General features: G+C 45.1%; 2 protein-coding genes across 2 annotated transcripts; one reads left to right on the top strand and one right to left on the bottom strand.

Moving 5' to 3' along the window:
- Positions 1-921: 921 nt before the first annotated feature.
- Positions 922-11,194, top strand: LOC101071463 (protein Wnt-2b-A). Its single transcript, XM_003973449.3, has 5 exons — positions 922-1,507; positions 4,146-4,366; positions 5,139-5,416; positions 5,630-5,894; positions 8,872-11,194. Exons 1-5 carry the CDS (start codon positions 1,365-1,367, stop codon positions 9,099-9,101), a joined length of 1,137 nt encoding a protein of 378 aa, XP_003973498.2. The 5' UTR covers positions 922-1,364; the 3' UTR covers positions 9,102-11,194.
- A 3,628-nt stretch (positions 11,195-14,822) lies between these two features.
- On the bottom strand, positions 14,823-26,082 carry LOC115248161 (suppressor of tumorigenicity 7 protein-like). The gene is made up of 15 exons (XM_029831785.1): positions 25,887-26,082; positions 25,451-25,533; positions 24,563-24,722; positions 24,432-24,486; positions 24,184-24,299; positions 24,006-24,084; positions 23,696-23,784; positions 23,069-23,169; positions 22,825-22,939; positions 22,661-22,733; positions 22,483-22,585; positions 17,158-17,308; positions 16,944-17,036; positions 16,698-16,837; positions 14,823-16,079 (listed from the first exon to the last, which is right to left on the bottom strand). Exons 1-15 carry the CDS (start codon positions 26,053-26,055, stop codon positions 15,984-15,986), a joined length of 1,623 nt encoding a protein of 540 aa, XP_029687645.1. The 5' UTR covers positions 26,056-26,082; the 3' UTR covers positions 14,823-15,983.
- Positions 26,083-27,154: the final 1,072 nt, after the last annotated feature.

Below are 27,154 nucleotides of genomic sequence, written 5' to 3'. Positions count from 1 at the left end.
GGGAGGGGGAGGGCCAAGGGGTTACGTGTAATGAGGATCCCGACGTGGCTCCAGATCCAGATATGAAATAACTGAAGGACAGGCAGGCGGGCGGTTGTGCAGAACCAGCCTGAACCAGGGTTTTTCTGCAGGACTGAGTTATTCTGGGAGCAGATGAAGCCGGTCCTGACCCTGACAATGATCAGTGAAGTTGTTCCAGATGCCACCGAGCTGGGTCACATGTTTCCACACTGGCCCAAGGAGACAAATTTGCTGCATGATTGAGACTGTTGATAGGAGCTGAATTACAAGCGCGCGCTCTGGTGGGGGTCCAAGGGCCGAGGGGATGAGGGCTGGCTCTGACTCTTCCGCCTTGATGTTGCCCGCCGTGACGTAAACTAACAAAAATCAACAGAAACGGAGCCATATTAGTTCCAGTCCAAACTGAGTGGATGGATCCAGGATTTTTATCTCCAGACCACCTTTGGTTTCCTTCCAGCCTGTATGAATGCATCAGTTTTGTCTTTCTTACCCAAGCAGAGGGTGATTTAAAAACGACTTTAATCAAATAAATAAATAAACTGAATGATATCCTGACTGCAAACAGAAAAAGAAAAATCCAAACTCAAAGGTGCATATTTCCAGAAAATAAATGCAAATGAATCAGTTGCTTGACTCAGACTAATATTAATTGTTATTACATAGGTTGTTCCCAGTCAGAGAATAAGCTCACTCTCTGAGATATAAACCATCTCACTGGATGATGCCACTGAGAGCGGAAAGGTCAGATTTCTTTCTTCTAAAGCAGCAGGTTTATCCATCAAACTACTCATCTCCTTCCCGACTGTCTGCTGATCTGCCTGCTGCGGGTCAGGGCTGAGGGGGGTGAGGAGGGGGGAGAAATTGGTGGAGGAGGAGCGGAGATCCCGGACAGCTGACAGTCGGAGCGCGGCGCGTTCGGGTGCGCATCTTCATCGCCGGCTGGGAGCAAAGGTGCGCGCATTGTCTGTCGCGTTTATAAATCACTCCCGGATTATTTTCTTTCCTCCCTTAGTTAATTTTTTATGTTTGAGGGTTTTTTTCTAATTTAAGAGAAGAATTGACTTTGAAGTTGGCGCGCAACAACTGAAGACCAAACGTTTAAATGCTGCCAAAATACTGCGGTGACATTTAGGATGGACTGTCCCGATCACGCCAGAACCCCTTGATGAAGTTTATGGATTAATTTGCGCACAATTCCCACAACTTCATCGACGCAGCGACAACAGACGAGCGGAGTTTTGCCTCATAGTTTAGTTTTTAGTTTGGTGATGGACGGCGGACGATCGTCGAGGAAAATCACACCTGCTGCTGCGGCTTCTGTAAACACGTGAAGGGGATCAAACATGAGCTTCTCGGCCAGAAACGTCGCCATGGGGAGCAGAGAAGAGCCCAAATATCCACATCAGTCCAAGCACACGTCAAAAATCTATTTCATTTTCATTTTGTTCCTGCTTATTTTCACACCCGGAGTGGATTCTTCATGGTGGTGAGTGAAAATCTGGAGGGGGGGTAGCAAAAGGGAGCTAAATGGAGCTAAAACTTGCACAACCGTCACTGCTTCTCTGTCACAAACATCATGAAAACCTGAATTAATTGATAATCCTCTGTAAGGGAATGTGTGTGCTGATCATCCTCTAAACACTGATGTAAAATGAGATGCTGGGCACTGGGCTGTGTTTCAGGTTTATTAAGATTAATGGCAGTGGGAGAGGGGGGAGGGGGGTCTCCCCTATCCATCCATCTTGCAAAGGTAGGTGGTGGCAGGTGCAGCAGCCGGTGCGTGAATAAATGCCCCTTGATCATTCCCCCAGCAGCCTTAAAAGCTCATCGGATGAAAAGAAGCCGCACCTGAAAACGCTGCTGTCGCAGGAACTGCATCTGTTGTGTATTTTAACAAGTGCGACGGCTCCGTTTGCTTGTTTTCTGGCTTGTTCTTTGGGCCCAGTTACACCATCTTTTACAGATGGGTTGGATTAAAATGCGCTTTAATTTCCCAGGAGGCCCACGCACGCACTCTCCTGGTTCCACTGTGTAAACCCCTTTGTCCTCTCATGTAAATACTTTACGAAACAGCGGCGATTAAATCACTGTAAAATTCCAGAGGAAGAGGGAGACATGCTGAGCAAAAGAGACTTGGAAGCCTTGTGAGCGGATGATTAATACTTATTTAATCCTGGTTTGTATCGTCGGGGGCCCGTTTTATTCCACGCAATAATTTAGATGAGCACCATGTGTCTCACCCCTTCCCCTGCCTCTCTCTCTCTTTCTGTCTCCATGTGTGTCCTCTCGGAGACACTCAAGGGTCTCTTGGCACAGGCGTTCGCACAACGCACAATAAACAGGAGTGCTGTTTCTACTCTGCTTTAGTGCTCAGGGACACAGTCGTGGTGGGGAAGGGTCCGGGAGAGCCATAATGGGAGTGGAAACTGCCCGCTGAGGCGCTTTCAGTGTTGGTGGCCAGGCGACACCAGTGCGGCGGTGATTAGGGACTCTAATGATATCCGGATGGAGAGAGTGGAGCATGCAAGCTTAGAGGAGGAGGGATGTGCCCGCATGGGTTCGATCTGTGAGGTCGGGGGGGCAAAGCCTCAGTGGTCACTTTGCGCTGTGGGCAACTGTCCTCCTGTCGCCCCTCGTGACTCCCGCCAAGCATGTGACTTCCCCTTTCAAGAGCTCCGAAGTCAGAGATTACGTGTGAACGGAGAAGGAGGCGCTTCTCACCGAACATTTGGAATGTAATAATCTCTTTGACACCGTGAATACGAGCACCAAATGGACGAGGGGTGTGGGCTTGAAGACAAACAGGCTCGCGAGCGGGAATCTGATTAGCAATCTGTGTCCAGAGTGTAGATGAGAACATCTTAGTGAAGTTTGGAAAAAAATAAGGCTGAAAGTTCAGGCCAAGATCTCTCTCCATCCCATTTGTGGGCTACTTTGCATCTAAATGTCCTGCTAGAGAAGACATGAAATGATTCATAGATGTTTTCAGCACTCTTGTTGGTTGGTGCGGTTCTAGTTGTTGCTTTCAAAGTTCTGCTCAGAATCTCTGAACCTGGGAGCTGATGTGATTTCTCCAACGATTGCATGCCTGCACTACTGCCTGGAGAAAAACCATAGCAAAGGTACCATCCTTGTTTCCCCAAACACAACCAGACAGACGGTTTGTGATATTGACTAGTTTATCAACCTTTACATCTGACATGTGACTATAGCTGTTACACAAAAGACACCCTCTTTACTCACAAACTGAAGGAACAAAAGCATTTAAAAAAAAGTCAATTATTGGACCGAAATCCTGACCGAAGTCAAAAAGCACATAAAAAGACAAAGAGAGCTTTAATTGACGAAACTGACAAAAATATGTCATCCGCACAGAAAGTAGAGCTCTCATAAGGTGTGCAATGCACAAATGTGGCCGTTGTGTCGCTACTTTGGCACTGGGTTGCTAACCCATTGGTTCGCTATGGTCCACTGTTTCACACCTTGGGACAATAGTCAACCTAGCATGTACGAAGATCTTAGCTGGCATCCAACTGAACCACTGTTACACCTCATTTATATAAATATGTATTTTAAAGCTTTGCATGTTGACATTTGCACCTGTTAATTGACGGATCAGTAAGAATGGGAGAAGAAGACGCCGTGAGGACTATAGCCTCAGTTTATGAGTCACATGCTCCACTTACTGTGCTCTCGGTGTACAATATGTATGGCAGTGTGTACTGTGGTGTCATATTTGTGGACTCACTCAGTCGACCTCTCCCTGAACTAAAGCATAAATACGAAGCTAACAGGTGGGCCAAACACAGCTGGGCTGAGCTGCTGCAACATGTAGGTTCACTTTTTAGGAGGTGCACATCTGTATATGGTTAAGGGTTTAGGCAAAGTATCAAAATCACTATCCCTGCCATATTCCCTGCAGTTATTTGTGCAGTTTCTCCACATTCCTTTAGCAACCATGTTTGTGACGCTCACAGATACACTCACAGAATATTCTATACTAGAATCTAATTGCTATTCTAAGATGATAGCATTAGCATTTACTGCCAGAGGACAATACGGTACACCTGATCACTCGAAAGGGCTGCTGAAAATATCTTTCCTGTTGGATCCATCCATTATAGGTACATCGGAGCGCTGGGTGCCCGCGTTATCTGCGACAACATTCCGGGATTGGTCAACAAGCAGCGCCAGCTGTGCCAGGGCCACCCAGACCTGATGCAGTCCATAGGCGAGGGAGCCAAAGAGTGGATCCGGGAGTGCCAGCACCAGTTCCAATATCACCGCTGGAACTGCAGCACGCTGGACCGGGACCACACGGTATTCGGTCGGGTGATGCTGCGAAGTGAGTCCCCTCTTACGTGACTAAGATTTCTCTCTGCATGCTCCGCCGTAGTTTGTTTATATCAGTGACACTGATGGCGTTAATCATCCACATAAACATATCCGCCTTTATCGGCTAAGCAGAGGATTAATACGCATTTTATTTAGTCATCTTGGCCTCAGGTTGCAAGCAGAGAATATGATGAGTACATTGCGGTTTTCCACCACCGGCTCTGGCGCGAGTGAAGAACGGGGAAAATAGATGTTCTCCAAAAACAAGTAGCAGATCACCACACTGGTGATGTATAAACAGTAATAGGAGATGTAAATATTTGGGTAGATGTTTCTGGCGGCCAGACAAAGCTTTCCTCCCTGACATATCGGTGGTGTTCTGCTTCATTGCATGAACAGGAATGAGGACGGGAGGTGGGTGGGAAAACCAAAGTGAGTAACCCCCAAATATCTCCTCTTGCCTGAAATGAAAACAAAACCCAGTGACTGAGAATGCTGCCATCTGTGCAAATTACGAAGGTCAGCTGGACTGATGTTACAGCCGACCCGCTGGTGCTTCTGTGTAGGTGATCGACCATAAATGGACTTTGTTTCTGGGAGCCCCATTGTCTGGAATATGCAAGCATGATTGAGCAGTGACACGGAAAACATGGCAGAGACTTAAAACTCCTAATAAAACAGTCATGTCACATGCAACATCAGATGTTTGTAAAAAAAAAAATCATTTATCTGAAGAAATCATGTATCTGAAGACTTTATTCTGATCATTTCCTTGCACACAGGCAGTCGAGAGGCAGCGTTTGTGTACGCCATCTCTTCAGCGGGAGTGGTCTACGCCATTACCAGGGCCTGCAGCCAGGGGGAGCTAAAGAGCTGCAACTGCGACGGTCAGAAGCGCGGCCGATCGAGCGACGCCGAGGGCAGTTTCGACTGGGGCGGGTGCAGCGACAACATCAACTACGGCATCAAATTTGCAAAAGCCTTCGTGGATGCTCGGGAAAAAATGATGAAAGATGCACGCGCGCTGATGAATTTGCACAACAACCGGTGCGGGCGGATGGTGAGCATTAGCCGTTACAGCACGCCAACGTTTATATTGGTAATTTGTAAAGATTGAGTTGAAAAATTAATCGTTGTCCGTTAAGGCAGAAGGATAATGTCTTGGGACCAAAAAAAGTAAAAATTCAAGAAGCTTTACCAATTTTGCTAACAGAAAAAGAATCACATCTACATCACCGGCTTAACTCCCTGTCACCTTTGACCTCTGCATTAGGCAGTGAAGCGCTTTATGAAGCTGGAGTGCAAGTGTCACGGGGTCAGCGGCTCCTGCTCTCTGAGAACTTGCTGGCTGGCCATGTCGGACTTCAGGCGGACCGGAGACTACCTCCGCAAGAAGTACAACACAGCTGTCGAGGTGACCATGAACCAGGACGGGACCGGCTTCAAGGTGGCCGACAAGAACTTTAAAGGCAACATCAAGAATGAGCTGGTGTATGTGGAGAACTCGCCAGATTACTGCCTCATGGACCGCACAGCAGGTAGGGGAACCAGTGACCCGTTGGCCTGACCTGACCTTACGTGAGTGCTACATGAAGTCATTAGTGAAACTGATTTCCTGTAATGCTGGAAAATCACAAGTATATAAAACATCACTGAAAAGTGGTAGATGTTCTGGTAGTAGTGCCAGAACACCTTCAGAGCACTGCTGTGGTACCCTTAAGCAAGGTAGTGTATGCCCAAATGCTCACATAGGGTTCTGTGATGAGCTCACCCAGGGGTGGATCCTGCCTTAGCCCACATGTAGCTGGGATAGACACCAGCATCCGTCCCCTGACCCCAAAATTGATAAAGTGGTCAAGAAAATAAAAATGAATGAGTGAAAAGTATATAAAGACGGAACCAGATGACCTCATGAACCGGGTAACCACAACGTCTCTCACGATAAGCACAAATAAACGGGTCGGAAACTGCACAGAAAGGTGATTCTCTGGTGTAAAAACATGTAATTAATTATTTCTCTGCATATTTTCCTTGTGTATGCCAACGTGATGTAGACTAATCCAATATCAACAAGTTTAGCTGCTTTGTCAAGCTTTCCTTTGGACTCTTGCCACTACTTTACGTACGTTAACCAGATAAACGCAGGGAAACATCTCTCAACATTGTTGGGATGGTTTAAGGTTCAGATGTCCCCCACCAGTCCTGGGGATGCTATAGACGTGCTTATTTGTCTATATGACCTCGTGAGGAGCCAAATCCACGGTGCTTTGTGCTGCAGGGTTTGTCTTCTGTCTGTCCCTCTCATCCTCACAACAGCCCACTTTGATGCACCTCTTCTGCGTCCAAATGTACGAAAAGAAGAAAATTTTTATTGTGCTGAAAACCCAGGGCTCTATTTCCAATTACAGTGGGAGACCACCGAATGACATCTCATCCTCTTCCGCTTTACCCCTTTAGGGGTCACGGGGAGGCTACATGGGTGAAGGCAGGGTCCACCCCTGAGCATTTGTGCCGTATGTGAGCAATTGTGGGTTCGGTACCTTGCTCAAGGGCGTCTGAGCAATGCTCTGAAGGTGTTCTGGCACCTCCTCCAGAACACCAAAACACCTTTCATATTTTTTCTGCCCAGTTCCCAACAGTTCCCAACAGACTGAGCTATCATCTCCTGAATTACGTTTTTGATTTTTAAACAAGATAAGGGGGGTCGGGCTCAGGTTCCAGCCTTACGATATGTAATGACTGTTGCTTCACCTGTAAAGAAACTGCTTCACACAAGTAACCATCACTACTGCTGGTGTTGTATAAGCATGTATGCACATCTCGTCGCTCTCACCCACGCAGCGTAGTATCCTGTGCCAGTTGTCCCACTGGATAAATCACTATATTTTTAATCAGTCTAACCCTTTTTGACCAGTCCATATTTATGGGGAAAAAATGGCTAATAGACATACCCAAATTAAGTGAATTGCTTAACATTGATAGATTGATGCATGTTATTGGTGTCTAGGGACATTTAGGGACCTTGGAGAATCTACATCTAATGTCAAAATGAATGTGTTTGGTAATAGGCCTGAGTAAAATGAAAACCTGTTGTACACACCGGTATTACACTTCCCCCCCAGTTCGAAAGAGGATGACACCAAACTAAAAATGATTTAATCCAGGCAGATGGTATTGGTTACCTTTAGCACCAATTACACATCTACAGAATCTGAGCTAAGGACAAAGCCTTCACAAAGATTTTGGTACCTTTTCACCATCAGCCGGGCGCTCATTTTGACAGTGTGCGAAGTAGCTCATTTTCCACTTCCAATGGAAAATGTCAGGAAGATACAATGAGTGCTCTCTGATTGGATGTTTGGCTTTAGAGAACGATACCTGAGGGCGTCTCAGCTCCTTACTGTATCATTCTAGGACACTTTCAACTGGACCAAGTGTCCATTTTACAAGAGCTGACCTTTAATTCCCAGTGTTTACCTTGTTCTGCTCCGTCTCTCCGATCAGCCTCCTTTTACTAGTGTGAAGCAGCTCACTAACTCACTGTTAATAAGTACAAATCTGGCCAAAAGCAGCACAGAGGCCAATTTCACAGGTGGTTCTGCTCCTCTGCTGTGAGTTTGGTGGCGCTCGACCACTGCAGGATATTGGAGGTGTGTTCGTTCAAAGGCGATCTTCAAGGAAGCTTAAGAACCTCCTTGTCACTAATCTCTATTGTAAAGGAATTTACAGCCCGAGGATACATGCGGGATTATTTTGAAATCCTTCCTTTGGTCAATAATAAGCTCTGCTCTTCGAGCCTGAAGGGTTGACTCCCACATTATCCTCCTCTCGCTACTTCAGGGATGCACTGTTATCAGACGTGGCCTCTGATCTGAGGGCCAGTTTTTGTCCCCACATTTGCAGACTGCCGCCTCGGAAAATTGGTTTTGTGATATTTATTGACGATCATCGTCTTTATGGCCTCCCAAGGGCCTCAAACGCCTCTTTATACAGATTATAATACACACTTGCTTGGTGTCTTTCTTTTTCTGGAATATTCCAGACAAATATTAACCGAATCTTAATCACTCACGTGTTTGATTTACTTTAGGAAATCCTTTCACCTTTGTCACGAGATCGAAAACAAAACTAATATTTGTTTCTTCTCTCTGACTTCTTGAAAGGATGTTAGCGGGTGTAAACAGGGGCAAGTAACAACTTATCAACTTTAACTTTATCAATGACATCTATATCTTTATTAGTTACTAAGGTTAACTAACAAACTCTCTACTGCCATCTGGTGGCCTCGGTAAACAAATTAGCTTTGCGTGAAGAGCTCAAAGAAGGGAAATGACCATTTTATTTTCTTTAGCTAGAATTTCCAGTTTTGCGACCCCGTTTAGGAATAAAGCAGCAGAAGATAGATGGAACAGCGTGAGAGTCTGGTTTATCACAGTTTCTGTATCTGCTGGAACACTTTCTTCACCTGAAGCGATGGTGTTGTCTGTAACACAGAAACGTATGGATTTTTCCCAGGTTCCTTGGGCACTGCGGGCAGGGTGTGCAACAAGTCCTCCAGAGGCACCGACGGCTGCGAGGTCATGTGCTGCGGCCGGGGCTACGACACCATGCGCGTCAAACAGGTCACCAAGTGCGAGTGCAAGTTCAAGTGGTGCTGCGCTGTCGAGTGCAGCGACTGCGAGGACGTTGTGGACGTTCACACCTGCAAGCCTCACAAGCGAGCCGATTGGTTAGACATAACCTAACACGGAGACGCCCTTTAACCCAGTTGCAACCGACTCCTTTAGCCACCTGCTAATGACCGTGGGACCTGCGTACAAGTCTTTTGTTATACCTCTGGCTTTCAACCCTTCCCGAAGGAGACTTCTCAGACTGCGGTGATGCTGGAATTTAGACCCAGTTACTGAACACGTGCTGCCTATAAGTGTTCCTAAAACGCAAACACAAAACTGAACAAACTTTGGGTGTTTGAAACGCAAAGGTTGGGTTTGAGGTGAGCGTATTGTAAATACTTGCTGATCTGCATGGAAAGACACGATTGCACAGGGGATCACAGCGAATTTTAGCTTGGAGACACGTATAAAAAGATAAGATAGAAATATTGTTCTAATTGTTGTAAAGACACTGACATCATATCATTCAGAATGACATCCAGTCATTTTATGGTACTGCAACACAATGGTATAAAAATACAAACAACAAACAGTTGCTGCTAATTAATACAACGCTAACACACTGCAGTGAAAGGTCAGCGTCAGTGGCACGCAGGTGAAACACACTGTGAATGCGACAGCAATCTTGGACTTCCAGCTAAAGTGGCAGCACACTGGCTGGACAACAGAATCACTGACAGCCTGCAGTGTTTCACCATGACTGCTGGTTGTTGCTCCAACACATCCTGGTTTTACTGCCTTATCCGACACTTTTGTTTCTACCTCTGATATTTATCTTCCTGCCCACTTGCAATTCCTACAGTGTTATATCGAGAGCTTTAAGCAGCTGTCAGCCTCGCTTAGCTGGAAGAAAGAAACATTAATTTATTCCAGATGGCCTTTAGGGATAAATGTATGTGATTATCCTGTGTCTTTCAGAGTAAAATCCAGGTTTGGTACGAGGTATTTGAGTGCACGTTATACCAGTGGCATCGCTATCCATATATAGCATCAGATTAGCATGAAGTTACCGTTCATTTCAAACATTGGTTAAAAAAAAAAACATCGGCAAAGTGGTGGCACCTCTTTATTGTTTCTGGAAAAATTCCCTATTTGTCACGCTCTGGAATTGATTTTCAAGGTCGGGATTTGATGAAAGTTGCATATATGGCCCTTGTTAAACTGTTCATATATTGTCCTTCCTGGTTTCTATAAACCACAGTTATAGTATATACGAAAAGTAATTCTATGAGCTAAAGATTTAATCAATGCTGCAGGGGTCTCCTCACGCACAAAGGTTCCCTTGACGTCCACAGCGCGACCAAATTGAGCTTTTTGTTGGCTGTGGGTGTGTCGTGCTCTGTTCTGCGCAGTTAACTCTGATATACTACATTAAACTATACAATAGTTCAATGCGGAGACTCAGCAGCGAGGTATGGTGGGAAGATTTCAAAACAAGTGAAGACAATGTCCAGCAGGAGATGTTTCTTCTGTCATCACGTTATGACAGAACACTTTTGGTCTTAAGCAACAATCTTCTCGGTCATTTGGACGCACATTTCCCGACTGAACGGTCTGCTAAGAAGTGAAGTATTTTATGAAACCTGGCCAAAGGATTGTAGAGAAAAGAAGAAAAAAAAAAAGCAGTGAAGTAGCCGCAGATCCTGAGTTTGACTCTTCAACATCTGGTAATGAGGCCAGTCATCATGGTGGGCGATTGGAGACACGGGCCCCTGAGGAGTTTAGACATCTTACGGTAAATGAAGCTGACAACAAGCTGCTGAACGTCAGTGCATTACTGCAAGTCCACGTAATGGGGAGGCCAGCCAAAGTAAAGTGCTTTGAACAAGGCCAACTGCACGCCATGTCAAACCTTCCCGAGTCAAAAGTTAATTGCAAACAAGAGGCTGTTTAGAGCAGGAATGAGGGCTAAGATGTGTTTTCTTCCTAATGACTGCAGAGGTGAGAGCTGCCCTCACACTCAGTGGGGTCTCCGGGAGCCAGAGCTGGTCCGGCCTTCAAAACGCATGTTTTAGGTCCTTAACCGCTAAATTGGTTTTGTCCTAAGAAGAGTTAGTGGGTTTTGGGATGGATTTGCTTTTAAAGAATATCAAATCTAATCTACAGCATATGCAACTATAGCAGGAAAATGTTTTAATAAGATGGGGAATTTCAATGTATTAATTTTTTTCCACTTGGGAATTGATGTTTTTGTGTGTAGCTTCATTGAATAAATGTATTTTATGCATTTGCTGATGCCATCATCATGATCTCCAGCATGATAGGCCACCATGTAAGACTCTACGGGCTCTATGTTGTGAGTTTCAAGTGGCTCATACGACCGAGGACGTCAACTTTCCAATGCTTAAATTTAGGGTTAGTGAACACAAGGGACTCTTTTTACAGTGCTAACATAAACTCCTGAGGTGGTGTTTTGTAGAAAGGGTTTTGCACTGTCAGTCTGATGGTCTGTGGCTAGAAACACCTGTACTAATTTTAGCCATTTAGCTACTTCACCCATCTGATATCTACATTATGATTTGCACCAAGTGCTACTTTTGCTAGCTAAAAAAACACAGCTCTTACTCAAATAGATGGCTCATAAATGTACTTATTTCAAAATGTAAGCCGTTATAATAATCAAGCAATAAGCATTCTGAATTACTGTGTTTCTTTATGTTTTTTGTCTCAGTTTCTCAAACTAATGTCCAAGTTTGTCTTTTCTTTCCTTGACAATGTGTTGTTGCAGTACAACAGAGGCATTTACACATTTGAAATACTGGTATTAAAATACCTTAACTGCTCAATATAAAACCCCGTTAATTCACCCATCATCGCTTCTTTTAGAGGCTTTTCATTCTGTCTTGTCTCGTGGTTATCTCGGACGTTGCTCAAACTGGTGTTGATGGAGACATTTTCCTTTATCTCCCAAATCATTTTATTAAGAACTCTGGAACTCAAACAGTTCAAATACTCTTGTTCTTGCTTTGAATTCACCTGCAACAGCGTGTGGACATTGTTGAGTGTGTGAAGCAACACACACACACACACCCACACACACACCCACACCCACACCCACACACGCACACACACACACACACACACACCCACCCACACACACCACAACACACCACACCAATTAACTAACTAACCCCATGTAAAAGTTTAAACACTATACTAACCTCAACCTTAAAACGGTGTTAACCTTCAAACAGTCATTTAAAGTTGTTGGGCCCAGTCAAATGGCCCACTTCACAAACATGGCCCCACTTTACTTCTAGAATGAGGACTTTGGTTCTCGATATGTACTAAATGTGAGTACGTGGACACACACACCCGCACGCGTACTCTGGTGTAGAGCCTTCATACAAGCATCAATCCAGCCGATATTATCTGGTTTATCGGTCCAAACAGACCTGCAACCCCAAACATCAAGCAATTGCCACTAAAGAAAATTTGACTCTAAACTGTTCTTGGATTTCAAAAAGACAGGATTCCTTTTACAAAGGAAACCTTTTAAGCAGATTAACGAACCCCTTTGATGATCTTTAAATACGCCATCGCATCCGCGCGGCTTGGTGCCCAACGACGTGTGATCCAGCTTAACTCTTAAAAATAACAGGAGAGGCATTGCAGGCATTCTCTGCCATCAAAGTGATATCAACGGGCATCTCAAATGATCAACATTTCTGAGCTAAAGTTGGCCCCGGGGACGGGCTAGCAGCGCCGTCCACGTTTCACGTTCGAGGAAACCAGAGGAGAGAAATGTTGTAATCTGCACTTCGCAATTTGTAATGGGTCAAAAGCAATTCACAGCTGTGTCAATTACCAAAGAAAACACGTTGCATGTTCTTGCGAGTGGGCCTCAACGCCAAAAAGCTTCACTTCAATCTCATTGCGTGATTAATATCTTTGTATGCTACAGCAATAGGTTGACATGTATAAACTGTTTTTTTTGCTCTCCAGAGTGTTTGGCTAAATATGTTTCTTTGTTTTCCTTGGAAGTCACGATGGTCCTGGCAACCCTCCCGGCAACGCCGAATGTGCATGAGAAATCGGACTTCAGATTATGATTATGACCTCTGCCGAGGTTGTTACGTTTGTCTGTTTGTGAAGAAAATAACTCAAAAAGTTTTGAATGGATTTTAATCACAATTTAGGAAAAGGTTGATGATTGGCCAACAAAGCGATGATTACGTTTTGGTGATTTTTGCATTCTGAAGGGACTTTGATGATCCAAAGGTCATAGGTCAAGGGGCTTTGATCATTTTATTACTGCTGCGATGTGGAAATGAGCTGCTTGGCGAAGGTCTACGCTCTCCGAGTGCTGTTTATCCGGAACCAGACTGCACAACGCTGTGTTTTTAGGAATGATTGCTTCTCAGGAACTTTAACGTTGAAAGTTTTCAGCTAATTTTGCCCACCAGTCCGGCAAGAGTGATGGTCCCATGACCAGCACCATCTTGACAGGAGCTTCCTACCTCAAATATTCAAGGCTCATTCCATAAGAATGTCACTAACATTTTAATTTACATAACGCTTTGCTTAAATCTACATCTTTTCCTGAACACATTACTCAATTTTCTGTCATCTAGGAGCGAGATATAATATAAATATCCTCCTCTGGGTTGTTCCACCCTCCAATCGTCCAGTTTATTTTCCATTTCTGGTTAGGCTTAAAAAAATCTAGAATCTAAAAGAGCTCCAGCCTCGGGCTGTGGGGCACACCGATCAGCCCCAACAGGAAGAGGGTGATATATACGTGTGCGATGTGTTTATTTTGTTGTATAGCAACAGTCCAGTCCCAGCGCTGCTGCCTTCGGAGCGCCATCATTACCCGGAACAAGCTTTGTGCCTACAAACGCATCCCAGGCTCAGTCCTCCTGTCTTTAAACGCCATGCTGTCAGCTACACTATCAACCCCACACATCGACTGAGGCTGACTTGCCTCTGCTAGCAGCATCGAATCTAAGATTTCAGGCAGTCGGGGGGGTTAGAAGGTAGGGAGGGGGCCCTGAGGGGTGCCTTGCCACACTTGTCTCACACGCACCAGGATAGCGGCAATGTGGGAAAGCCGGAACTGCTCACACACCATTATTGTAACTCTTTAAGATAAAGAAAATGTGACCATCGTGGCTAAAAATGTCCACCACATCCACAGGATGGATGCCTTTGAATCCACCCCTGTATGGCGAACTACATTGCGCCGCATCTCTGCCAAATGGGATTCATTGTCAATGTCAATGGGCAATTCATGTCTGAACATGCAGCACGGAAACACGCTCTGGCACCGGGAACAAACACTCGAGCAGCTGTCAACAGTCCTCCACAGCGATTTTCATTACCGCTGCTCGCCACTTTAAGCACGAGTGTATGAGTTCAATTATGGCATCAGCGGTTCACTGGGTACATGCCACATAAAAGCATCCGCTGATGGCGCTGGAGTGGTTTCATCGTGAAGACGGACACGGCGGCTCTTGGCTTTATATAGTGCAGGAGCAGCAACAGGGTGACGGTGAGTCACTTGTCCTTGAACAGGATACCGGCGCGATCAATGCTTCGCTTCCAAAGATGAAAGCGACAGACTGCCAAGCCGCGTTTAAAATAAAAGAAACACAAATACAAAACATGCAGACCGAAGGATTAAGAGAGGAAACGAATGCACTTTAAGAGTCATTTATTGTGAGTTCAACTCATTCAAGGGGCGGTTACATCCATTTAAACGTCCTCCTGTCCTCAGCACACCTCGTCTTGGCTGCACAGGCCAGAAATTCAACTGGCGCAGATTGAAAACAGAAACACGTGGAGGGGTGAAACAGACCTCGAGCGGATCAGGACTATTTTAAAGAATTTCGGAGCATCATAAACCAGTCCGCAAATCCGTTTCCTGGCGGATCAACAATACTCATCTGTAGGCGTCTGTCAGTCTTTTAGAAATCTTCCAAAGGTGAATATGGTTGTTGTCACCATCGGTATTAAAGGTGAGTAAATCGAGATGCACTAAAAGGCACTTGTCAGTGTTTTATGCATGAAAGATATCAGTATTATTCTTCAGCACAAATTACGCTCCCGTGGCTGAATATCAGTGTTGAAATAAAGAATCAAGCTTTTGAGCTTCCCACTGATAACACACTGTGTTACAGTAATGCAGAGACCAGCTGTACATGTTCTTCTGCATTAGACTTCTGGTAAACTTAAACCTCCAAACGAGTCATCACAATTAAGTAATGTGGAATATTGTGTATTGTAACTTCCAGGATTCTAGCTAATGCAGTCTAGTGTGTAACAGCTGTTTTCCCATCGTCTGTAGCTCCTATAGCTCCACCAGTGGAGCAATTCCAGCAGAGGGATAACAGTGACTGGTGATGAACCCATTTACATCCCAATGTTGCGGGGGGGGGGGGGCAGCGGTTTCCCCGGTGACGCAATGCTGAGGTGTCGCACCGTGGTAACAGCTGTTGAACTGCAGGGCGGCGTGTCCACTGCAGGCACTCTGAGGCTGTAAATCACAGGACTACTTTCGAGAGACTTTACAGACTTTTGGGTCGGGCCCGCTTGATGCCTGAGGGGCAGAACGCGCGGGATCCTAAAATGCATTCATTGGATAGGAATAAATAAATTAGCACGAATGCAGCGGTGATCTACATTCGTCACGGTGGCCCTTTTTCCACTGACACAGACTCAAACTGGACTGACAGACGGCCCGAAGACGAGAATTCAAGCAGGTAGTTTCACATTTGAAGAAAATGACAGAACGGCTCCCATAACAAACAAACGACTCCGGGAAATAACAGATAATGGTTGTGGAAAACGCTGCTGCTGGGACAGTGTGAGAGCGGCCAGGCCATGTTGATACAACCTCAGCTGGTACTATCGGCCAACAATGCAGCAAGTGGACTTTAATGCTGAAGACAGGAGAGCAAACACTTTTTGTCTGAATGTGTGTGTGTGTGTGTGTGTGTGTGTGTGTGGAGCTCAGATTCGAGTCAGCTGGTGCCAAAAACTGGATGGCATGAAGCTTTCCATCTTGTCTGCGAAGAAACCCAGGGGTGCAAACAGTGTGCTGAAGAACTAGAAAGGACAGAGATGCAGAAAGTCAGCATAACGTCATAGACAATGCTGAAAGAAAACCCTGAAACCTGAAACACGGGGGCTTTAGGAGATAGTGGGTGTGTCTTTCTTTATGGGCCTTGGGTTGAAAATGTCCCTTTTTCACCAGACTGAGTGCCACCTCCATCCCTCCATCTTCTCTTAAAGAGCAGAAATATGAAGAGTCTTTTTGTTTCTCTGAAAACCTCGGCGCTCCTCCCTTGAAGATGATCACGCCCTCCATCTGACCAGCACATAGTCCTAGATTTACCAGCGCTGTTGTAAACCTCCGACTGTGTTCTCTCTTCCATCTTTCCCGTGACAAAAAGAAGAGTACGAGATGTTCTCTGTGGCCTTCTTTTCACCGAGACCATAAAAACAGACTACAACGAACACGCTGACCATAAACAAAGAATTAGGCTAGGAGAGGACACCTAATCAATACCCACATCTAAAGCCTTTAGAGGCTTTAAAGTATATGTTCTGTTAAAAGCTTCACTCAACACAAAGCGCATGTAAAGCAAAAGTAGCATTTTGTCGGATATCTGATTATTAATACAGTAGCGGTAAGCTGTAGCTGCCTGTGGTCGAAGTACTCACAGCTTTGGCAAAGACGCCCATGAGCTCCGGGAATTGGTGTGTGAGCATGGCCAGCATGGCGGTGAAGGAGCACAGGCCTGCTGTGAAGAGGATGAAGAAGGGGAGCTCTTTCTTTGGGTACACAGACACCTCGTGGAACGCTGGAGTGACGGTCGGGGAAGAAAGGGATATTAAAATCTGTGGGATCGGCAACAAAAGGTGAGTGGTGATGAGTGGTGAAGCGCGCAACATGTGCACAGTACTCACAGGGCAGCAGCTCCCTATCTGCTGTTTCTGTGCATCCTGGGTAGGGGTAAAATAAGTGACCCTTCTCTAGTGGGTAGGGGATTAACCGGAATGCTGTAAATAAGGAGACATGCAGCTAAATGAATCGAGGTTAATATGATTCTGATCGTGTTGCCAAGTGCTGGTGCAGCATTCGATCTACCATCGGCAGCAGCATATAATGGTGAATACGTACTGCCCTCCCAGGTGCAGTGTAGTAGGTTTAAGGCTCCCTCTGCCCTCTTCCAGTGTTGAAGGTGAAAGAAAGCATATGCCACCGCCTCGCTGTCGCCCCTCTTTAAAATGTGCTCTGGAGGCAGGATCAGGCTCTTCATCTCCAATAAATACTAAAGACAGAAGCAGACGTAAGGATGAAGGCTACACTCAAACACCTTGATTTGGTTTCATCAAAAGGGATGGCTGAAGTGATTATTCCTCCTTTCTTCAGTTGAGTGATGCACAAAGCCACCTATTTCCCCACCAACGTTAGATTATCCAATATATTTAAGATTAATATGAGATGTATGGATGAGAGTCCACATCAGCCGCTCCACCACCCCAGGGATTCTTTAATCATTTATTTGGGATTCTGAAAAAAACGTTAAATTTACCTGAGAAAAAACTCCCCCATCCCAAAATGTCTCCTGAAAAAAGTGCAAAGACTCCCTAGAATTCTCAAGGGGCGGGGCTGTGTGCTAAAGGTGGCAGACTGATTTGGGTTTTTGTGGAAAATGGAGTAAAAGAAGGAGATGAGAAGCAGATAAGATGACGAGGTCCAGGCTCTTCTGCTGAGGAAGAACTTCAGAGGGATGACAGCGATTATGGAAAAACAGCCCACGAGGCGACGGGCAAACCCAAACAAATTAATGAAAACTTAAAACATTTTAAGCAAGATTATGGGAAGCTGAAAGACCACAACAGTGGTAGTGGGCCCGACCGCAGTGCCGGTCCCGCGTAAGCCAGCCTGGTTTGGAAATCTTTTCCAGAACTGTGCGGAAAAAACCAGTGAAGAGCAAAGGAACAGACTGACAACAGATCCCATAAAGAGAACCTGGAAAGAGTTGCTGAAGAGAAACCACCGACATGCTGCTTAATGGCAGTTTCATCAACCCAAATGTGGCACAGACCCACACGTCAGTGCACTCACTCCTGTCCCGTTTGAACCATTCCCCATTCCAACTGTGCGTGCGAGCTCCCATGAAAATGCGAGTGATTGTGTGCGTTTGCCGTCCAGGTGGGCAGGAAGAGGAAACGACAGCCTCAAGTCTGATAAATTGACTCCATAAAACGCATCAGTTTATCTCGATTTAATGTTTCCCTCACGTGCCGATCGGTCAACGCTGCACTCATCCGTCCTGTTGTGCAATTCCCTCCGGCCAACTGCCCGCAGACTGAAAACATATTTTCTTCGTGTGAGGGCTTGTTGACCGGCTTGTTTTGCAATTGTGGAAGGTGGGAGGGAGAAGCGTTCCAAAGCTCTGGGAGTGTGTGTTATTGTTACAGTACACTCACTCCATGAATGTGGAACGTCCCCTGCTCGCCCCTCCTGTCTACCCCACTGTTTAAGTTTGTCCCATTGAGTCAGTGGGTACGCGGTGCTGACCCCCGTCCTAGAATTACAACCTCTAGAACAGGTATGTGGTCTGAAATAACCTCCAGCTCGCAGCTACAAATGATAGGAATCAACTTTTCTGCACTGTGGATCTTTAATTAAGGTTCTGGTTCCAGGTAAATCCCCCCCCCCCCCCAGACGTCTGTTGACACTTCTGAATCTGCTCTTCTAGGTTCTTCCTGTCTGTGGTGGCCAGTGCGGCCGAGCTCTGTGTTAAACAAAAGCCGTGTGCGGGGCTGGGGCCCCCTGGGTTGATTCCCAGGCGGCCAGCTTCACAGCACTCTGAATCTCAGACTGACACTTTGGGAAGGTTACCCCGCAGCTAATCCTGTCTAATCCCTTCCATGGACACAGGCTCAGTCAGCCGTCCATCCATCCCACTGGCCAGACTGTGCTGCATCACCCATGTCCCCCCGGCTTTCCCTCCTCCTTCCTGTTTGCACTCACATGAGCGCGGCCTGTTTTCCACTATTCACCTGGTCCCGTCGCTGTGGTTCACACCCGTCGGCGTGATCTTTAGCCGTCCAGGTGCTACATGTATTGCAAAAAAGCAATTCCTTTCATGTCATTTTGATCTTGCATGTTTCCAAAGTGACAGAGCAGCTCAAGAGTAGATCACTAAAGCTTCTTAGTGGATCGGACTGCATCTATCTGTAGTGGGAGCACCAGCGGGGAAGCAGAGCAAAGACCCCGCTCCTCAGATACGCCGCGTTAGTGGCGGTGATGTCATACCTGCGATGGCCCACGTGCGAGCAGGCCACCGACAGCGCGTCACTTTTTTCCTCATTTGGCGCTCGTGCACGCCGCTCAGCTGGAAAAGCTTCGCTTCAGCGACAGGGTATGCAGTTTGTTTTCTGAGAATGTTACACGAGACGGCGCATTTATTTTCTAAATGGCCAATGAGATAACGACACGAGGCCTCCAAGGGCCTCGTGTCGGGAGACTGTGTTTATGCAGCAGTCTTCGGTGTACACAGGACCTCAGGAGGAGCTGGCGAACTGAGCGGACACCCGGTTTCCAAAGAGCGCCACTGGCTCAACTGATGCTACATCTGAGGACTGGAGACAAAGACACTTAGAGGTGCAACGTGGCAATTTTCCTCAAGCATTCGCCGTTCCCTGAACCCCCTCACTGTCATCAGACTACACTTGCTTCGACCACGAGTAGTTTGCCCGAGCCTGCGCCCTCTCTTCTGTCGTTGCTTCTTGAAACAGACATCCAGGAGCTGACTGACTGCTCTCTGTGCTTACCCTGCTGGTTTCACTTAAATTCACTCTCTCTGCTCAAGCCAAGCCGTCATCTTTCTCACCGTCTTGGTCACCTTTTGACCACCCTTCGTCCCTCCAGTACCAGTAATGAGGCATGAAGACCAACATAAAAACGCCATTACCTCTAAAATAACACCAACCACTCCAAAGCCGAACCTTCACATTTGATCGTTCTGACAATCTGAAACCTGCTCGGACTGATATTGCGGTCAACTGTGCTCATTACAGCAACTATTTTGCCGTTTTTACTGGTGTTTTCTGAACCCTCGGCGGATGATGAATAACCTGTGTGCGGCGGCCATGTTGGCCCGAGTCTTCTGTGTTTAAGGATTAACCGGTTACAAAGGCTGGCTGCTCAGCTGTCCCTCCTCGCATGCCTCGGCATTAGACCAGGTGACACCTCGGTCCTCTGCGCTCGCCTCCCGCCTCCCCCCGGCCTCGTTCCTCAGTCTGCTTCTCCACTGCCTGTCGCCTCTTTGAAGGAGGTATTGGGTTTCAAGTGTTCTCCTTTTATCCTCAGGCAGTCATCAGCCCAGAGCATAACTCATAAGCTGCCTTCTGATTCTAATCTGCAGTGCTTTGTTTCTCACAATAGAACAGTATGACATCAGTCTTGGTTCCCCAGTAATGCTGAGCTGGACTCACAATGAAGGAACACGCAGGCAAACAGGCTTCGGGTTCGTAAACACAAATAAAGCATCAGACGTTCATGTAGTCTGGAACCACCATTAACAGACTCCTCACTTCAGGGAGTCTTTGCAGCATTTTTCCCAAATTGGTGAGGGATAAGGCAAATCCCAGCTGCCCTTTTTCCTGCTCTTTACAAACCTCATTCGTCTTAATTTTGAACGACCGATACTGCTGCTCCGTCTCAATTTACAAACCAGAAAGCCCAATTTTAGGAGGTAAACTCAGCAAAAGGCCACATTTTGAAGATTTTAGATGGCAATTTAGAAGAGAAAATGTCATCCAATATGGGGTGGACAGACCAAATGCTTCCAAAAGAGGAGTAACATAGCAAGGTGGAGGGGATCGGGTCACTTGGGCTGCTTCAAATGAACGCGCACGGAGTAAATTGCTAGTGAAAGTAAGTGCATGGCAGTTTCGGATAGCAAAATGCCCCTTTTCCTTCTGGTCAAGCAGGAGGCAAATGGTCGGGTTCTGAACCGACAGCCCGCACAGAGCTGATTGGATTGGACAGACAGATGGAGAAACTAAGATGAGGCAAAAGAGAGAAAAAGAAAGATGGACAAGAAGACGAGGAGCAGAGGAGGTATGGAGGAAAGAGGTGAAAAGTGTCAAGATGGAGACCAAAAGGGAGGGCCGTGTGGGAGGAGGCTGTAGGTTAATGTGTGGAGCTTTTTTTGGGGGCTTTTTAAATAGGCTCATGTGAAAACACCAAGCTCAATATTAATATGTAATCTGTTCAGCATGCTCGATAAAACACCTGCACACGTACTCTTGACTCAGCATTTTGAAGTGCACCTTTCAGTCTGAACTGAGTTGTGTTCATTTACCCGGGAAAGTACAGTCTGAACTCCTGAGCTGCTCGACCGCAGTGCTGCTCTGTTTCTTTTCACCCGGTGATTTCCTTCCTGTCACATGCTAATGTTTGAAACCGACACAAACATATGCAGTGGCTGTTTGTTGCACATCGGCGCAGCTCTGGGGCCTGATGCAGCTCCAACAAAAGCTCCGATTCCCCACACACGTTTGAAGGATATCTAGGTGAATATATTAACTACAATTCAAGAGCAACACAGTCCTATAAAAAGGCTGAAATCACAGGTGCACTCATCATTCAGACATGCAGGATAATACAATGCAGACCCTCCTCAATCCCCACAGAGGGATGCTGAAAGACAGGCCTTTCCAATAATCCTCTGTGAAAGCCTCGTGACAATTTTCATAATATTGGCCATTCATTGAAACTCAGCTCGATGAGGACGGCTGCGATGGCTAACTGCGTGTTTGGCCCAAACAAGGGATGAGAGGAGATGAGGGAGCAGGGGAGGATAAGAGACGGGATGAGGGTACGTGATGAGAGGTGACGACGACAGCCGACTCTGGGCGGAGCAGAGACGAGGGACAGGTGGAGATGAGGGCCTGTGATTTCAACTCAAAGGCTGCATCAAAGAGGTGGCTGGAGAGCCCTCTTTCTCTCTCCCTCACACACACACCAAATCCCCCTATAATCTTGAGAAAAAGGCAAAACTGCATGTGTAAAATCTAATGCCACGGCCTTTCCACTGAAAGACTTAAGAATAATTCTGTGTTTTCTATTTGCAATTTGGTGCAGATCCCAATCCCAGATGCAAACTTAAACTTGGTTAATAAGCCATTTAAAGATTTATAATAATAATAAAACACTCAAAAGCACAAATCCGTGACACAGTAAAATTACTAGTAGATGATCTCAGAAAACAATGGATTAAAGTTCAATCAATTAAATTTAAATTAAGTAACTGTATCAAGGCTCTTACTGACACCTGCTGGCGAACCTGCGCATAACACGTTTGGAGAAAAAGAATTCTTTTCAGTTTAAAAATATGTAGAGATCCAGACCAAAACCACAGCCTCACGTGCATAGGCAGATTAAAGTCTTCAATTTTCTATCCCTTAAACATAACTAAAGACTGACCTTTGGCACGTGTGGATTGAACTCGACGGCTCTGTGAATGGCCTCCACAGCGTTCATCTCCGCGGAGCTTAACCCTCGTCTCGAGGCCGCCTCTGGAGAAAACCTGACGGGGAAAGACACAAAATGAGCGCACGCACATCTCAAATATGCGGTTGGCTTCGCATGATGTGCGACATACTTATCTGACACGGCTCGCGCTTTCAGCAGTGCAGATGTGTAACATATAGTGGCCGATTTTGGCAAACTGATGTCTGGGACGGCAGAAAAAAAGATCTCACATGATACATTCCTACCCAAGCATGGGAAAGTCACTTCACAAGTTTTTATTGGTTTAAGCCTTACCGTCATATTTGGCAAGGACTGCTTGTACATCAGCGTATGCCTGAAGTTCTAAAAGGGCTTCCAAAAGGTTTTCATGTATATTTAACATCCCTAGCAGAGGAAACTCCTTCATTAACTATAAAAAGAAGAAAATAACTCATTAACAGTCAATGCCTCGGCACCCATGACCTATAAAAAATATAAAAGTGGCCAATACAATCTTTACATACAGCTCCAAGAGGTATAGATTTTAATAGAAACTCACATCTCTCATCATTTTTACTGCTTCTTTAACCCGTCCCAGTTTGCGTGCGCACATTGCCAGTCTGCGCTTAATATACACCAGTAGGTTGATGTCTTTTCCAGCTGTGGGGGGCAGAAAATGTGAGACATTTTATATACCGAAGCACCGTAAGGCTATGGATTCAATATGTAGGGCGTCTCCATAAAAACACGAGGACAAATGAGAAAGGCAGGAGGCTCTGTCGGCCTCCACATGCAACACACGCTCGCTTTCATTCTGCGTCACCCAAGTGTTCACTGCCAGACTCCTGTTGCGATGGCGTTGGGCGGAGTAGAGGCCTGCTTTCACACGGCGCGATTTACGAGATGGTTTCACACGAGGGACCAAAATCGGACGTTCGGTCAAATATTTCAAAATTTACACGTGAGACGTCAGATTTAGATTCTTTATTTTGATGAATTACGATGATCTAAGTGCATCATCTACAGCTTATGACCGGAGGAGGGCGTGTCCATCCAATAGACCCATGAAAACGTCCAAATATTCCACTGAAACGGGGAAAAACGCTGCGCTGTGGCTGAAGCGTGCCCATACGCCCCGTGCTGACCCTTCCCTGGGCGAACACAGATGTGTTTTAAACACACTTACCGATGCTCAGGGCTTTTCTGAAGAGGCGCTCGGCTTCTGTGATGGTTGTGGCTTCTTCTTCTGCGAGGAGCACGTAAGCCGCGGCACAGCTACACACACATTTGAGGGACATGCACACGTTACTGTCAAAATTGTGCCATACGGGTAGAAAATCACCTATAACAGGGGCGACTTTGAGTATAATCAATGTGTTATTCCTTTATTATGCATCTATCCAGCCATTATAAAGTATATGATCAGACATTAATACGTGTTTAGTGACCTCATCAAAACAGCATTAAGTATGATTGTTGAAAGGAAAAACACTGACTCTTGGTTCATTTCCAGGGCTTGGTAGGCTGCTCTGATCCTGGCTTGAGGGTTTCTCTCTCTCCAGGCTTTTTGCATTACTGTCGTGTGATAGAAACATGTTAAATTTGATGTTCTGATTAGTTAGAATGTGTTAAACACCGCTGTAACCTTTGGGTCTTTTGTGTACTAAAGCTCACCAGCGTCTTCTGGCCTCAACTGTGGGGTGTCACCTGTGAAGAAGGTCTGATGGTCCTGAGCAGAAAGGTTCATATCGTAGTAGGTTAATGGCTCCTTCCCTGTGACCCAGGTGTACCTGCAGCACACACAGCAAACCGCAAACAGCACTATGAAGCTAACAAGCCTCCCTTTTAGTTTGCACTTAAGACTTCGCAGACAACCTTTAATTTGAAGTAATTTGAGTTATTTTAAGCTTAGGCAGACGTACCTGTTGTATTCTGCTCCTCTGAACAGATTTAGTGGGTTTCTCCAGACCTTACACTCTATCAGAATGACAACATAACAGAGTGTCACCATCCACCACGATTGTTTTAATGACCACATGTACAGCATGTTTACCTGAAACACTGGGCCTGAGCTCCGTCTCGCCATTAATTGATGTAAAGAGGCCAGTCGCGGAGCTGCTCTCAACCCCACCGAGAAGAGGACGCAGGTGACTTACTGACACTTGCTCTATGAACGAGGTCCCGTATTTACGGAAATACCACCACTCAAATATCTGCCATGGAAACAAAGACAGTGGCAACATTTCTTTAAAAATGATACCACACAAAGCATGGTTTTAATTGCTCTTTTTATGTAATTACGTCATCACTTTATGATATTATATTTGTATTTTTTTATATATATATATATAATATAAAAGTCGGGTAGGTAAGAGTGGCACTAGTTGAGTCAGCCAGGAGAGGACTGGGCTGAGAAGCGGAAGGTCCTTGGTTCAAGCCCCGGTGCAGACAAAACATGAGAAGCCTTCTGGTAGTAGTGGGGGGTGCCAGGACACCTGCGGGGCACTGTCAAGGTGGCCTTGAGCGAGGTACCAAATCTCCAAATGCTCATAATGATTCATTCAGGGGTGTATACTGCCTTTGCCCATATGCCCATGGCCCCCAAAGGGATACAGTAGTTAAGAAAAAAAAGTGCCAAATGGTGTGGAATGGTGTGAATAGTCTCACATTTTAATTCACCAAGAGCATTTTTGATGTTTTGCTCCAAATGCTGTAGAAAGTTCAAAATGTCATATCTTCTCAATGATGATAAACACTAAAAAAAAAAGGATTTTAAATTACTTTAATGAATTGTTGATCCAATAAGAATAATACTGAATAAGATCAAAAGTCTTAAGGCTTTTTTTTGGGTATAGTTCATTCATACCCGAGGTTCTATGAGGCGTCATGCTGATCCAAAAGGTTTACACATGATTGTGGACTGTAAGAATAAATAACTCACAAGAATAAGTCCAGAGATGAGGGAAGACGTTCCAGTGAGAGCCACATAGAATTTTGGGGTCAGTGTGTTTAAAAACACTGAAGCTGAAATAAGAGAGAAACAGCACAGCGATACAATCAGTGTAATTTTTTTGCTTTAAAAAAAATCAACAGAGCACAATAATGATCATTATTATTTCATTGTTATTAACACATCGGTTTAGCAAATAAAGACAGCTGATTCGGCTATTCGGAACAAAATGATCATGCATGGAAATAATCACTAAAGTTAAGCTTCGTGCCTCGCACATCTCTGTTAAAGTTAAAATAATCTGGAGCTAAAAGAATCCGAAGATTCCCCTTTTAACTGGAGCAGACTGCTATCTGTCAAGGCTCTCGCTGGCTGTCAGCTAAAGCCGAAGGCTAACAATAGCTAGCTAGCTTTTGCATTTATTCACCTGATGCAAGAGTTTCCTGCAGTTTGAGCGGACTCCACAGCACGTATATCATGATCAGCACCATGCCGAACCAGATGAAGCAAACGTAAGTCCATGACCAAGAGAGCCAGGACTTTAATTTCTCTGTAAATCCATTAGATTGTGGATTACTGCCAGCGGTGTTCTCCATGTTTCTCCGGATGCCTGTAAACAGAGGAGTCACGTGACCGCGAAGCCAAAGGCTTTTATTTTGAAATATCGATAGTAATTTCATTTCCGGAGAAGACCAACTATAAACATATGAAGGTAATTTTGGTGCAAAAGAAGGACGAGTGGATGTACAACATAATAACCAATAAAAGAGAAACGCTAATTAAACCAGGCAAGATCATTAGCATTCTTACTTCTATTCTATCAGGCCATGGAATCCACTTAACGTACATTTAATGAAAATAATAGATTAAATCCATTTTAAACAATTGATCCAGAATAATACATATGAAAATAACATAGAAAAGCAATACATAAATATAGTACACTACGAAATTCTCAGTTCCGGCTCCACCAGCAAGTTGCGCGGACAAAAGTCCAACCCGGGACTTTATAATTATGATTTATAATATAATTATGTCATTTTATCCTAATTGCCTTAAATCTTTTCCAGCATATGGGGTTGCAGACATATTTTTGATTCATTTTCATCCATTATTATATTCGTAGAGGTGTTTCCTGCATAATGTTTTATCTTTTAGAACTCAACCTTTAAAGTTCACCTTTAAATTTCATACAGATCTCAACATTTGAGAGCCTGCAGTGATGTTAGGGATGTCTGGTATTGTTTTGTTGAGGACCGCAACCAACGACGCTGCTCTTTTCCGTGTTTTAAGGTATCGTTTATTTCCACACTTTCAGAAATGGCGTTGTAACAGAGTGTAGTGAAAAGCAGATATTATTCATTGAAAGATTTAACTGATTAAATATCTCTTAATATCTTAGAATCTGTCTGTCCTAAGATCAAGTACAAACATGAGATCTGGAATATTGATCTTTACAGAAGTAACATATTTAACATATTTACTTACAGTTCCTTCTATGGCCAGTAGGTGGTGGTATTACAGCGGTAATACATGTATCGGCTGGTTTTTCTAATCTCTCATCTTCGAATTCATTCATCAAGATGCATTAGAAATCATTTAAACATTTAAATACAAATTAATTTGTAAATGTCAGACCTCTCATATTAAAATTCCATGTCCCTAAATTCTTTATTTTCTTTTTAACTACTAATC

Source organism: Takifugu rubripes, unplaced genomic scaffold (assembly GCF_901000725.2).
Source record: "Takifugu rubripes unplaced genomic scaffold, fTakRub1.2, whole genome shotgun sequence".
NCBI lineage: Eukaryota > Metazoa > Chordata > Actinopteri > Tetraodontiformes > Tetraodontidae > Takifugu > Takifugu rubripes.
The sequence above is the reverse complement of the archived record's forward strand: the minus strand, read 5'-3'. Positions and strand labels throughout refer to the sequence as shown.